This window comes from Zingiber officinale, chromosome 8B (genome assembly GCF_018446385.1).
Source record: "Zingiber officinale cultivar Zhangliang chromosome 8B, Zo_v1.1, whole genome shotgun sequence".
Classification (NCBI taxonomy): Eukaryota; Viridiplantae; Streptophyta; class Magnoliopsida; order Zingiberales; family Zingiberaceae; genus Zingiber; species Zingiber officinale.
Genome location: NC_056001.1, coordinates 54,033,722 through 54,049,125, shown reverse-complemented (window position 1 = coordinate 54,049,125; position 15,404 = coordinate 54,033,722). Strand labels below are relative to the sequence as shown.

Sequence of the window (15,404 nt, the reverse complement as noted above, 5' to 3'; positions counted from 1 at the left end):
GTAGAAAGCTATAAAAGGAAAGATTTAAATTTTAAACTTTCTTTTAAAAACATGGCTTCCACATAAGAAAAAATTTTAAAAAATAAAATCCTTTTAATCTAATTGTGGCTGACCACCTAAGCTTGGGTTCAAGCTAGGGTCGGCCACCTACTTGATCCATCTAACCTTGGTTTAGCCGACCCTAGCTTGGGCTCCAAGCTAAGCTTGGTCGGCCACCTTAAGGTGGGTAAGAAGGTGGGTATAAAACTTTATAAATAAGAGGCTACGACAGGGACCGAGAGGAGGAATTGGTTTTGGTCTCCCGATGAAGTTGAGTTTCCCGTGTTCGCCCCGAACACCCAACTCGAGTTCATCAATAATAACTCATACTACTAAAGAGTTATTATTGAACTAACGCACCAATCCCATATGACTATATGACTCCTTCTTATCATGAGTGTGTTAATCTCCCTGTGTTTAAGATATAGAATGTCCACTAATTAAATGAGTTACTGATAACTCACTTAATTAATATCTAGCTCCAAGAGTAGTACCACTCAACCTTATCGTCATGTCAGACTAAGTCCACCTGTAGGGTTTACATGACAATCCTTATGAACTCCTCTTGGGGACATCATTAACCTAGATTTCTAGGACACAGTTTCATTCTATAATCAACAACACACCATATAAATAATATTATTTCCCAACTTATCAGGCCTATTGATTTATTGAACTAAATCGCACCCTTTGATAAATCAAAGAAATAAATATTAAGTATACGTGCTTGTTATTATATCATGATTAAGAGTATACACTTCTATAATAGCAGAGCTATGTTTCTTGTATATAGTCAGTATAAAAAGATACTACCTCATATGGTCCTGCTCAATACACTCATAGTGTATTAGTGTAATTTATTAGTCAAGATAAACTAATAACTAATTACATTACAACCACTCCAATGATTTGTCCCATTCCATCTTAGTTGTGAACAACTATTTATAATTTATAAGGAACTGATAACATGAACTTCTGTGTGTCTCCTCACACCATGTTATCTTCAATATAGATTAAATGGACAACTACACTTCACATAAATGTAGACATTTGACCAATGTGATTCTTATATGTTTAGATAAAAGCTAGACTTTTAGTATACAGTCTAACAAAGAAGAGACTCCATATATGTTCCTTCCACCTCTCTTCTTCGGGTTAGAAGAAGAGAGCCCATCCGTCAAAAGCTTCTCTGGCCATCCCCATTTCCTCTTCATCAGCAACACTTCCTCTTCATCAGATTTCGACAGCAGCCCTCTTTGGCATGGTTGTTTTGTTTGAATTGATTGTTGATGTTTGTTTAGCGTTTATGAATGCTCGTAATTGATGATCTCCTAAGTTCACTTTACACACACTTGGTTTAACTCAATTTATGCCTACAATGTGTTTGATAAATTGTCTCTTCCATTAGATAGAATTTAATTGATGCAATTTCTTTAGTTTACTTCTTGCAATGCTTAGTTAGATGTTTTATGTTTCTATGATGTTTGTTTTCCATTTGAATGCAATTAGGTTAGATTAGATTTCTTTAATGCTATATGTTTCATTCTATGCTTAGTTTCGTTGATGTTTTACTTCATGTTGCCTTATTTCATGTTGCCTTTTATTTTCTGCAATTATAGTTAGGTTAGACTTAGTTCTTATTACTTGCATTATCTTTCATTTACTAGATTAGGTTTCATTTAATACTTTGCTATTTCGTTCCTTAGCTCACCTGAACCCATTTTCTCGCCTTCTCCTTGAGCAAGCTTCCACTCAAGCTTCTAGTCCATCGGAAAAGTCGTGCGCTTCCTTCTCGTCTATCGATGTACTCTTTCTTAGCTCCTCGTCCCTCAGACGCACTGAGTCTGTCGACTCTCTCCCATATCGTCATTCTCATTAGCTGCATATTTCACTTGACTTCTTGTACTCCTAAGTTCATGCACACTTAGACACAAGGATCAAATCATAACATGACCTAACTTAACTTGGTTGATCACATCAAAACTACGACGGGATACTTATATTCTATACATCTTTCTTTCATCAATTAGCTTATTATTTCTTTTTATACAAGTGTTTGTCTAATTTAATTCAAAAGTTCAAGAAATGTCTATTTGTATTTTCAGGGCAATTCACCCCCTCTTGCTGACCACACCATAAAGGGACCTACAAGTGGTATCAGAGTCATGCTCGCTTCAAAAGGACTAACCGCCATCTGAAGTAGAAGAAATGACCGAATCCAACATCTAGCGGTCAAAATTTAAGGGAAACTTCGCAACGTGAAAAAAACGCGTGGAGGTATTCTTCAAGACCAATTTTAAAAATTTTCTAATCATAAAATACGATTTTATAGCACCTAAGGATCAACATGGAGCCGATAAAGAAGAGTACACATGGACGAAGAAGGAATAAGCCAACTTTATGGCTAATGGAAAAGTAGAGTTCCATCTGCTTAGTGTTCTTCTACCCAGGAGGTCAGCCGGATCAGAAGCTATGACTCTATGAAAGATCTCTAGGAAAAATTCTTGGAACTTCACGAGGGTACATAGGAAGCCAAATTAGCAAAACAAGACATCCTCCGAAGCCAACTAACAAACCTCTAGATGAACAAAGAAGAAAAGGTAGCCCAACTCCATACGAGGATTAAAGATCTGACCACCTAGCTCAGCAACCTTGGAGAAAAGGTAACAAATTATGACTCTTTAAGGTATGCACTTAACGTCTTTCCGAGAACTCAAGAGTAGTCAGCCTTAATAGATGTTTACTACATCTCTAAGGATCTCGAGGCAAGTACACTTAAAAGTTTATTTTCTACTTTTGAACTTCATGAGTCTCATTGTGTAAATACTCAGGACTTAGATAAATCAAACAACATTGCCTAAAAGCTAAGAAGGACGAATTAGACGCTGACACTTCCCTCGATGACAATGAAACAATATTTATAGTAAGGAAATTTAAGAATTTTTTTAGATCTAATAAATTTAATCAAGTGCAGGCCAAGAAAAGAAGAGTAAGGAAGATAAGATGTTATAATTGCAATGAAGAAGGGCACATCAAAGATGACTACCCAAAGCTGAAGAAGGATAACAAGAAAGGACCAAGCACAAGACCCTAAAGACAACTTAGCTTATGAATGCAGTCGGTGACTTGGCTTTCACTTAGCTTCTTTACTTGAATTGCAAGCAATCAAGTGTCTAGCATGTCCGATTAGACCATATGTCTGATCGGCTAGAGAGCCTAATTGGCTCAATGCTTCATCATTGTTTATGAAATCGGGCTTTGAGGCCCAACCGACCGAAGGACCCAATTGGGTGAACCCTGTCTTAACACTCTGTCCGTGCACAAGATTGGAACTCAAGGCCCAACCAACCCGAAGGTCCAGTCAGGCATTCTCTTGTTCCGAATGATGTTGATCACCCTTTGACTTTGACTCTCACGTAAGCTGGCCTCGTAGACTTTGACCCATCCTAGAGGGGCTCACCTTAAACACCGAATCATAGATTATAATATTTTATTAAAAAATAATTTATTTAATTATGATTAAAATTTTAAATTCGGCTTGACTCATTAATATATAGTTAATAATAAATTATGTCCCACGGATTGACACATTTGGTATTTAAGAGCATCTACAACCCATCCTCATTATAACACCCATCAACTCATCAAAAAATATGAGATTCACTGTTACATACTCATTATAACAACATATCTCTTTCACGTATATTCTTTTAGAGCTATGATATTCATCTAGAAAATTCATCTAGAAAATTCTTAAGGATAGACACATAAATGATGGGACCCACCATTTCACTTTTTGTGGGTCCCATCATTTATGTGTCTATCCTTAAGAATTTTCTAGATGAATTTTCCAGATGAATATCATTTCTCTTCCTTTTAATATTAACCCTCATTATTTATAGATTCCACAGTCCATTCAATTATCTTAAAATTATATCATATTAAATAAATATATTTTAAAATATTTAAATTATTATTATTTTTAAAATAATAATCTTAGTGTTTTAAAAAAAAATAATATTATCATTAAAAAAATAAAATAAAATAAGGATGAATATATCCCTCCCCTCCCTCTCTTCTTTAATTACAGTGGAGAGAGTATTAAATGAGTATTATAATATCTATTTAACACTTTATTATTACCCTAACTAATTGGGGTTAAGATCTTGATCAATTTGTAGCAGACGTAAAATAAGTCATTTCCTAAGTGACGATTTCATTTTGCTTCAATAATAAATTATAATTTAAATTTAAATAAAATATGATAAAATAGTAAACTTTATTTATCCATATTTTATTCATTCTCAAATGGAGACAGAACCAAGCTAGCCAAATTGAGCCACGATAATAGACCATGAAAACTTGACTGAGAAGCAAACTTCCTAATGAACCTGATCCAAACCCGCACAAATTTCGGTCGACAAAACACTTATTTTCTAAAGGCACAAGCCTCCCACACTTTTACGAACGAAAGTACGTGCGATCGAAGCGTGTACCTTATTAATATGAAATGCCACTCTGCATTCAAAAGTATGACAAAAACAATGAATTTTGAAAATGAAAAAAAACAAAAGAAAAAAGAAAAAAAAAGTAGCATCGATCGAACCATATGACCACCCCCACCCCTCGTCATCATAATCCTTGGAGAACCTTTTGGGGATCGAGTTGGCCGCTGCAGTAACTGGAAGCCACGAGAGAAAGCTCCAGCCTTCCGGTCCATTCTTCGCCAGGCTTCAGAGTGATCGGCTTCTCGATGTTCGCAGCTCCCACGCAGAGAGTGTGCTTGTAGTCATTATCCCCGAAGTCTGGAATGGACTTGGCCTTTCTGTTCCAAGGGTTCCACACCACTGCAGAGGTCGACCGCCGATCACATCAGAGAACGAATCCATGAAAAAGACTATGCCGTAGCTCAAGTGCTTACCGGCGTCAGGCAGCCCATCTTTGCGCATCACTAGAGTCCTTTTCTTCTCGTGGTCTATGATTGCGATCTTAGTTGGTATGCCCACGTAGACTCTGTCGATCTTCTCTCGGTGCAAAAAATGAAACAGTTAAGAAAACAATACAAAAATTAATAATAAATGGTAGTGATTGCGTCACTTCTATACCTCAGACTCAAATGTAAGTGCATCTCCTTGTTCAGTGAAACGCTGTCCATCCTTCAAATTGTCAAGGTAATCCCAAGTCTCCAGACCTTCAACCCGCACTTCACTGAAGAATTCAATTACACGATCAAATTTGATTTTATTTTGTCTATATAAAAAATAAAATCCTTCTCTCTATTCGATTAGCGACTAGCCTGATATCCGAGAGGGAAACGTAAGTGTGGAAGGCAATAGTAAAGGAAAAGGGTTTTCCATCAGGATTGGTGTTTCTTATGCGAGATGTCAACAAGAGATCTCCTCCCAGTACCAAGGCAATTCGAAGGCGGAACTCGTAACTGCAGTCGAATATTGAGAAGTTATTCACAGCAAAACATGAAGGCTGGAAGGACACGACAGCGGGAACGAACCTGTGAGGCCAGTTCTTGAGATCTTCCGGGGTTGGCTTTAGGATTAAGTCGACATAGCTCTTGACGGCGGAACTCGTTGGTAAAGGTGGCGGATTAGTATCGACAGTCCAAAACTTATTCCTGGCAAATCCATGTCGTTCGAGATTTCCAGAGCTTGAAAACTGCTTTTATACGATGGAGTCACACTGTGCTATAAAGAATTTTGTAGTGTAAACAGATGGAAAATAGAACCATTACTTGTGGGAAACATATTGGGATGCCACCACGGATAGCTTGTGGGGGCTTAAAGACGGCCTGTAAGAATTTTTGAGTCATTGCCACAGAGAGAGAGTTGAAAGATGGATGTTTGTAAATCATATAACATAATATAATAAGGAAGAAAAACTAAATTAGCACTTTTTTTTATGATTATAGGTTAATATGTTTACCTTACTACTAACAAAAAGCAACTCCTCCCTACGATTATTTTTCCAGGATGTCACCTGACCTCCAAACAAATACACCTGCAATTATATATAGTCGTTCATTAAAGAGTTGTCAAAATTATATCCTTAGGAGCCAATAAAAAAATTGAATGAAAAATTATGTTCGAAGAAAAATATTCCTTAAAGAAAAGATAAACAAATGAATACATGAATTGTATAGTCAACAAGACAAATCTAAATCAATTATTCAAAGGAATGAGTAGTATACAAGGGAAGTACCTGAGAGAAAACAATATTTTCTAGTAATTTTCTTTATTGAATGACACAAGCCTGGAAACAATAATTTCTAGTAAATTTTCATTATTAATGATGATGGAAGAACACAGGCCTGGAAACGATAATTTTTAGTAAATTTCTTTATTGAATGATGATGGAAGAACACAGGCCTAGAAAGTCATGTGAAACACATTGTTTAGCAATATGTCTACATAATTGTTCAATTATCATAAAGAAAGGCAGAGAGGAATTACAGATAATGAACTAGTGTTCGTCGCAGCTTTCCTTTCATTGAAATACAGATTAGAAAAGCCAACGGGTATATATGGAAAAGGCAACCACTGCTTTGATAGTTTTAAGCAGAAGTTAAGATGCAACGAAAGAGAAGAAATGTTCCTGAGCAGGACAAGAGTCCCCACTCTAACACTATCACTATGTATGTAGTAGGATTTGATTAAACTAATCAATTGCAATGCCACTTTGCTTCGCATGGCAGGTCAAGTAACGAATAGAGAAGACCTTGTTCTAATTATTTCGCATGGTATGCCAGGAAACCAATAGAAAATAGAATTTGAATTGATCTAGCATTAACATGCAAGATGAAGATTTAAATGGCAAGAAAGAAAGAAGAAACAGAGAAAAAACGAATAATTGGTCAGCTTACAAATACGGAACACAGAACACTCATAATAAATTTCATTGTAGTTAATGACATATCGGTACGAACAACGTATTAATGGAAAGCAGTAATATGGAAATGAAAATGAATAAATTAAAACAGCTATTATACCAATTCTTTTCGATTGCACAAACCAGATTAACCCATCTATTTTAATCGGATTCTTTGATGAATAAATCCTGCATAAATAACTCACTAAAAACGAAGGTACAGCAACCGATGCAAGTAATCCACAAATCGAGATCGCTTCTAACAAGAGGGATTAAACAAGCATCTATCTGAATGTAGTGAAAGATCAAACGGAGATGGAGATGGAGATAGCTAGCTAGAACGGATCCAGCATTACCAATGTAATAAAAAGAAAGCAATAGCAGTGCGAGAGTGGTTAAAACGTATCAAACAAGATTAAACAAATTAACATGGAAGAAGAAGACGGCTAGAATGGAATCAACAAATTAATATCAATGCAACTTTCGATTTAACGCATTCAAGCAATGCAAAAGATCCGCAAATCAATATTGCTTCTACGAACAGGGAATAAGCGCTCATCTAAACGGAGACAAGGATCGAAGAGAGATGTAAAGGACTATAACGGATCCAGCACCACCAATAATGCAATAGAAACCAAGAAATTACATATCAATGCAACAGCAGATAGAATGATTTCAAGCAATCTAAATGATCCGCGAATCCAGATCGCTTTTCCGAACAGGGAGCAAATGCACATCTAAATGGAGTGAAGATGCAAGGGAGATGAAGGGGACCATAACTGATCCAGTATACGAATATGAAGTGGACAGGAGGTATTCAAGCAATGCAAATGATCAACGAATCCAGATCGCTTCTACGAACAGAGAATAAACACAAGTCTAAACGGAGAGAAAGATTGAGATAAAGAGAGGGCGGACCTCGGCGGAGCAGCCTCGAGGTTCCCTGAGCACGATCTTGTCAAGGTCATTGACGCCCTTGCAGAGCTCCAACGGCAGTGAAGGCCCTGCCATGTCTTCCGCGATCGACCGAGATCGATCCCCCACCACGACTTCCACCGGAACCCTAGCCCAGATCTATCGAATCGAATCCCTCGCCGCCCTTCGCTCGCTGGCAATACCAGAGTGAGGCAGAGGACGAAGGAGAGGAGCGAATGAGACGGTGCGACCGGCATATTTATAGGCGAAGGCTCGGCCGTTACGAGGCGCTCGTCCCGTGGTCCCCAGGCCATCCGCGTTGGTTTGCTATCGGACCACGATAGCGTTCTCGGAGCACCGCTAACGTCCAAAAATTAACCCGTTTTGCGCCTTCTCAACTCCGGCGCGAATTGATGCATGAAACAAATTACGTCCTGCACCCTGTAGTTCTAGTATTTATATCCAACGGCTCCAAACATTTCCCGTCTCTCACAATTTATAGAATTATTTAAAATAAATCTTGGAGCTTTTTGCACGTGTAAATTTAGATACTTTCCGGTGTAAAATTATAATTGGGTCCCATAAAGTGTTTCAATGATAGATTTGAAGTTTTATTGGCATTTTCAAATTAAATGATAAACTACGTTAATTTGATTGACTATTTTTTGATGATTATTCGGTTTATTTTTTTAATAATTTATATTTTGTTCAGTAATGTTGTAATATTATTGTCTATCATTTCTTATCAGATCTTTCAATTATACATTTTATTTAAAAAAAATATTCTTATAAATAAATAGAATTAAATCATGAATACTTAAGTGATATTTTTAAATATCCTATCCTGATTATTATAATCCCAGGGGTAACTTATGCTTTTTCAAATTAGATCTATAGAATAATGGATAGTGTTATTGTCAGACAAATAATTAACATAAGTTTCAATATATCTTCATTTTTAAGTATAAATTAATATTTTTCATATTTCAAATTTATTATTATATAAAAATACATAGATTTAGGGTTCATGAATGAGTTCAAAATTGAATCAATCAATTTAATCGAAACTGAATTAACTAATTTTTTTTAACAATCGATCAAATTTTACAATAAAAATTTAACTAATGAATTAATTTAGTTTTTGAATCGGAACTGAACTAACTAAATTTTTTTTAACAATCGATCGAATTTTACAATAAAAATTTAACTAATGAATTAATTTAGTTTTTGAATGAGTTAACCAAACTTTTCAATAATTATATATTTCTTTTTAATTTTTTTATTTAGTTAATTTAAAATTAGAGACTTATAATTTACCTTAAAAAAATTTAAGGAGGCACTTATTCAGTTTATTTGATTTAACTAAATTAAAAATTTTAAAATTAAATTTAACTAAATTAACTAAAATAATCAATATTTTTTTAAAAAATATAAATTTCAAATTAGATTTTTAAAATTTATTTCTATACCCGTGGATATGAGGATCGAATATATGAAATTCAATTCAAACCTGATCAACTTGTTGGTTAGATATGAATGGAGAAGAGATGAAGAGGAAAGAAACTCCAATGTGAATATGACTTTAGTCCTACATTAAGAGTTTTAAGATATATTGGTTGGTTTATATTGATTCACATGTATTGATGATGTGAACAAATACATGGAGAGAGGCTCTCTGTCACACGTGGGTGCAAATCAAGAGTCCAGATTGCATTGAACCAAATTAACTTGCAACGACCCTAGACCTCTCTCACATATTTGGAACCCATAACAAACATTTTAAGCATTTATCAATCGCTTGTAGACCAACGTTCAATCAAGGACAGACCACTAGACGTTTGTAGTTAAGGAACTTTGATAAAAATCTCATCCTACCTGAACTGCCATACCCAACATAAACAGTAGCATCACAACGAGAAGGGTTTAACAACAGGGACCAACTCATCCTCTCATACAAATAAAGGAAAGGACTCGGAAGAAAACAGGAGCTCTCACAACACTTCTAAGGCATCTAGATAATGTGTCATGTGTCCATCTCGCCTCCTCATCTACTCCATCCGCATGTCCTCCATAATATCCTGGGAGGTATATCCTTCATATGTAATTTAGGTATCATGAGTCTATGAACCCAACAAGAACATTCCAATACGAAAGTTACAACATCCATAAAGTAACAGAAACAGTAACTAATAGGCATAGAGCATAAATTCAAATACAGAATAGAGAAGGAAAATACGATATATAAAAGAGTCTACTTAGCTAATAAGGGTGGACATGTTATTGGTGCAATATCCCTAGGCTTGAGTCTTGATGTTTGGGTTTTTGGGTTTCAATGTTTGACAATACATGGAGATTACAAGAAGAATCAAGTAGGTCAAAGGGTTGACTGTATATTTGACTGGGAAAGTCCTAACTGGAGGTTAGAAAGTTGGAAATCCTGGTAAGTGAGGCCAGGTGAAAGACCTAGGAATAAAGCTAGGCAGTTTAAAAATCCTAATAGGTGAAGCTAGGTGAAAGTCCTAGTGAGTGACGCCAGACAGGTGAAAGTCCCGGTGAGTGAAGCTGGGCAGTGGAAAAATCCTGGTGAGTGAACCAGGTGAAAATCCTAGTGAGTGAAACTAGGTGAAAGTCCTGGTGAGTGAACCCAGGCAGATGGGAAGTTCTAGTGAGTGAAGCTAGGCAGATGGAAAGACTTGGTGAGTGAAGCTAAGCACGTGGAAATCCTAGTAGGACAAGGTTGACTGGACACCTGGTATCGAGAAGTCCAAGTAAGTCAAATGATTGACCGAATACTTGGCACAAGAAAATCCAGATGGGTCAAAGGTGTCTGGACATCTGGTGGAAGAAAGTCCAAGTGGGTCATGGAGGACCGGACACTTGGCACAAGACGGTAAATCTAAGTGGGTCAAGGAGGACTGCACTTGGTGATCAAAAGTCCAACAAGAAGTTGGCAAAGAGAGAGTCCTGATGGGTCAAAAGTTGACCAAATACTTAGCAGTCGTAAATTCAATAGGGAGTTGGCATGGAACTAGGAAGTTCGGACGTAGTAAACTTCTGAAGGCCATAACTTTTGACTCGGATATCGGAATGAGGTGATCTCGGATGCGAAACGAAGCTCGTTTCAAGCTCTACACAGTTTTCTGCTTGCCAATCGATTGGTTGACACGATTTTACGCAGAAACTGCTTGATCGATTAGGTAATGGATTTTAATATGACATTGTTATTCATGGTTTTCTTAAAGAGCAACTCGCAAAATTGAACTAGCATGGAAACATGGATCATATTATATGAATCAGTACCGCAAACCCACACAGGACCACAACAGAAGATAGACATATACATAGGGGAGTTATAATGGATTTCAATACCTAACATATATAATAATCTAATAATCCTTGAAAGGAACAACCGGAAAGCATGCACAACCGAGAAGATAGGAAAATTCATTGAAGAACAAGGAAACAACACCGAGAATAGGAACACCGCAATACCAACTTCACCATCTTGCAATGTATCTAAAGAAAAGAAGCCTAAATTCATTATATGGAGTGGAAATCACTTCGAATTCACACATTCCCCAAACCAGTTATGCATTCCAGTAACAATAAAGAAGCCAAAACATCGTCGATCCGACATAAAACAACATTAGTTGAAAGCAACAAGAACCCAACATCAACATGGCTAACCATAATGTACACTGCAAACCGTAACAACCAAATTATCCAGCGAAAATTCAAGGATGCAGAACAACTTTGAATTGCAATCACACAAATCCACAACTAATCGAGGAAACAACACATCAACGAAATAAACCTACACATTCCAAGTCCGTTCAAGGTCACTGAGACAATAGATCAACCAGAACACCATCGATCAAAGTCCCAAATCTGTTCAACGTTTCTGCAGAAATGGATCAACCAGAACTTCATCAATCAAGGCTTAAAACTCCCACAACAGAAACTATCCGAAACTCAACTAGTGAAAGGAAACTCAACACCTCAAATTCGATTCAAAAGCCCCAAATCCATGGCTAGAAACCAAAATGGATCGCAAGAGGAAACAACCCATCAAAGGCACTCGGGTTGCAGCTACCCTATGCCAATTCTCCCTAAAAGCCATCCGAGAACCCAAATCAACCAGAGGAGATGAGGTATTGCAGAAAATAGTAAAGAAACCACACGATAAGGCAAGAACAAGTGAGAACAACAAGAACAACACAGTGACCTCAAGTCGAATCAAGAACATCACGGGGTAAAACCGAATCGCAATCCATTCAATCAATCGAACCTTAAAGATAAACACATCAACATCTCCTAGGTTCCTACCCCCTTACCTCATGGATCTCGCACTTTTATAGGGAAATGAACTTGCCTTTCTCTTCCTCGTGTCACCGTCGGAATCCCTCGTCCGTGTTAGAGTGTATACTAAAAGCCTAGCTTTTGGTATAAACATTTATCTAGAAATAAGAATCACATTGGTCAAATATCTACATTTATGATAAATGAAGTTGTTCAATTAATTTATATTGTAAATAATATGGTGTGTGGTGTCACACACAGAGGATCATGTTATCAGTACCTTATAAATTATAAACAGTAGCTCACGATCATAATGGAAAGGAACAAACCATTGGAAGGTCGTAGTGTAATTAGGTATTAGTTTATCTTAACTATATATAATTACACTAGTACACTTAGAGTGTATTGAGTAGGACCATTAGAGGTCGTTTCTTTTATACTGACTTTATAAAGAAACAAAGACCTCAGTTATTATGGAAGTGTGTGCTCTTAATCCTAATATAATAACAAGCACATATATTTGATATTTCTTTCTTTAATTTATCAATGGGTGAGATTTAGTTCGATGAATCAATAAGCCCGATAAGTTGGGAAATAATATCACTTATAGTGTGTGTTGTTGATTATAGAAGGAAACTGTGTCCTAGTGATCTAGGTTGAGAATGTCCCCAAGAGGAGCTCATAAGGATTGTCATGTTAAACCTTGCAGGTGGACTTAGTCCGACATGACGATGAAGTTGAGTGGTACTACTCTTGGAGCTAGATATTAATTAAGTGAGTTGTCAGTAACTTACTTAATTAGTGGACATTTGTTATCTTAAACACAGGGAGACTAACACACTCATGATAAGAAGGAGCCCAAAATGTAATTTGGGATTGGTGCGGTAGTTTAATAATAGTTCTCTAGTGGAATGAATTATTATTGATAAAATTAAGTTGTGTGTTCGGGGCGAGCACGGGATGCTTAATTTTATCGGGAGACCAAAACCAATTCCTCCTCTCGGTCCCTATCGTAGTCTCTTAATTATAGAGTACTATACCCACCTATACCCACCTTCTTACCCATCCTATAGGGGTCGGCCAAGCTAGCTTGGAGACCAAGCTAGGGCCGGCCATGGGTATGTTCATGGGTGAATTCATGTGGCCGACCCTATTAAATAAAAAGGAATTTTAATTTTAAAATTTTTCTTATGTGGATAATATAATTTAAAAGAGAGTTTAAAAATTTAAATCCTTCCTTTTATAAGATTCTACAAAAGATTAAGAGAAGAGTTAAAATCTCTTTCCTTATTTGTAGATTAAAAGGTTGATTTTAATTTTGGTAAAAACTTTCCTTTTAATTATATTCATGATTTAAAAGAAAGTTTAAAAATTAAAAATTCTCTTTTATTAGTTTCTACAAAAGATTAAGAAAAGATTTAATATCTTTCCTTATTTGTAGATTGAAAGGAGATTTTAATTTTTAGAGATAACTTTCCTTTTTGGAAATTATCCACATGTTTAAAAGAAAGATTTTAATTTATAAAATTTCTTTTTATTAACCAATCATAAAGGGATTAAAATTATTGGAGAAATTTTTATAAATTTCTAGAAACAAATTAGGAAGTTTTAATTTTTGTTTTAATTAAAACTCTCCTTGTTTTGGGGAGAAGAGTGACCGACCATTATAATTTGAAAAGAGAAAATTATTTTAATTAAATAAATTTTCCTTTTCAATGGCAAAAGAATTAAGGAAGTTTTTATTAAATTTTCCTTATTTGCTAGGATCAAGGATTATAAAAGAGGGGGTAGAGGAGGCTTCAAGGCTAACGACTCTATTCTATTTTCCTCTCTTTTCTCCTTGGGTGTGGCCGGCCCTTTCTTTCCTCTCCTCTCCTTTGTGTGGCCGAAACCTTCTCATGGTGGAGATAGCTTTGGTGACCGGATCTAAGAAGGAGAAGAAGGAGAGAAAAGAAGCCTCTTTTCTAGCATCCCTTGGAGCATGGTGGTGGTGGCCGAACCTCTTCATCCTAGGAGAAGTTTTGATGGCCGAAACTTGTAAGGAAGAAGAAGGTGCTTGGTGGTTCTCATCTCGGAAGATCGTTGCCCACACAACGTCCGAGGTTAGAAGAGAAATACGGTAGAAGATCAAGAGGTCTTTCTAAAAGGTATAACTAGTAATTTTCCTTTCCGCATCATACTAGTTATTTTTGGAAATAATACTAAATACAAGAGGCATACGATTCTAGTGTTTCGAATTTGTTTTCGATATAGTGTTTCTTTGTTTTTTTTCCTTGTGATTTGATTGTTCTTTTCGGTTGACCTAAAGTTATTTTAGGAAATTAAATATTAGCTTTCTATAAAAGGTTTTGTCTAGTCGGTGGTGGTTGCTCCCATATCCAAGAAGGCCATGTGCCTCGCCACGTCAGTACTGGGAACCAATTATGGAAATTAATATTTGATGGAATTAATAACTTAAGGTGATTTGGGTCGAACGTGTTAAGTTCCGCAGGAGATCCAAGTCAAAACCTAAAAGAACAAATAGATTAAGTTTTGGATCAAACGTGTTAAGTTCCGCAGGCGATCCAAAATTTAATTTAAAAGAACACATGGTAGCTAGGAAAAGGTTCAGACCTTTGTACAAAATTTTTGTACAGTAGAACCTCTAGGTTTTTCGAGTAGCAACCAACAATTGGTATCAGAGCTAGGGTATTGCCTCTGTGTATTTGGTATTAGTTTAATTATGCACATGTCATACATAATTTAGGCAGGTTAATAGTAGGATGTGCTAACTTTGTGGATGCAGGATCCAACTATTATAGCTTATAGTTATTATGTGTGTGATTGGACCCTTGGACATGTCAAGGGCATTTTATTGTGTGTGTATGATTGTATTATAAAATACAGCAGGAGCTGTATTTAGTTTTATTAGGATTTTATTTTTTGATCTAGATACATGTACATTCCTTCGAGGAATATAGGATCGAAAAATGTAAAATTCTATTTATGTCACGGATCGAGTCTTGCAAGGCGTGAAACCTTTTGAGGACCAGAGGCGCAGCGGAACAAGGAGCAAGATGGATGCGACAACTAGACCCGGTGGCGGTGGCCAAAGATGGCAACAGCTAGGGTTGGCAATGTTAGAGTGTATACTAAAAGCCTAGCTTTTGGTATAAACATTTATCTAGAAATAAGAATCACATTGGTCAAATATCTACATTTATGATAAATGTAGTTGTTCAATTAATTTATATTGTAGATAACATGGTGTGTGGTGTCACACACAGAGGATC

The 15,404-nt window shown here is 36.3% G+C and overlaps 1 protein-coding gene across 1 annotated transcript; it reads right to left on the bottom strand.

The window, feature by feature from the left end:
* Positions 1-4,671: 4,671 nt before the first annotated feature.
* On the bottom strand, positions 4,672-7,929 carry LOC122013837 (putative glucose-6-phosphate 1-epimerase). Its single transcript, XM_042570057.1, has 8 exons — positions 7,837-7,929; positions 5,977-6,051; positions 5,786-5,842; positions 5,549-5,709; positions 5,336-5,476; positions 5,145-5,247; positions 4,961-5,060; positions 4,672-4,886 (listed from the first exon to the last, which is right to left on the bottom strand). Exons 1-8 carry the CDS (start codon positions 7,927-7,929, stop codon positions 4,672-4,674), a joined length of 945 nt encoding a protein of 314 aa, XP_042425991.1.
* Between the last annotated feature and the right edge of the window lie 7,475 nt (positions 7,930-15,404).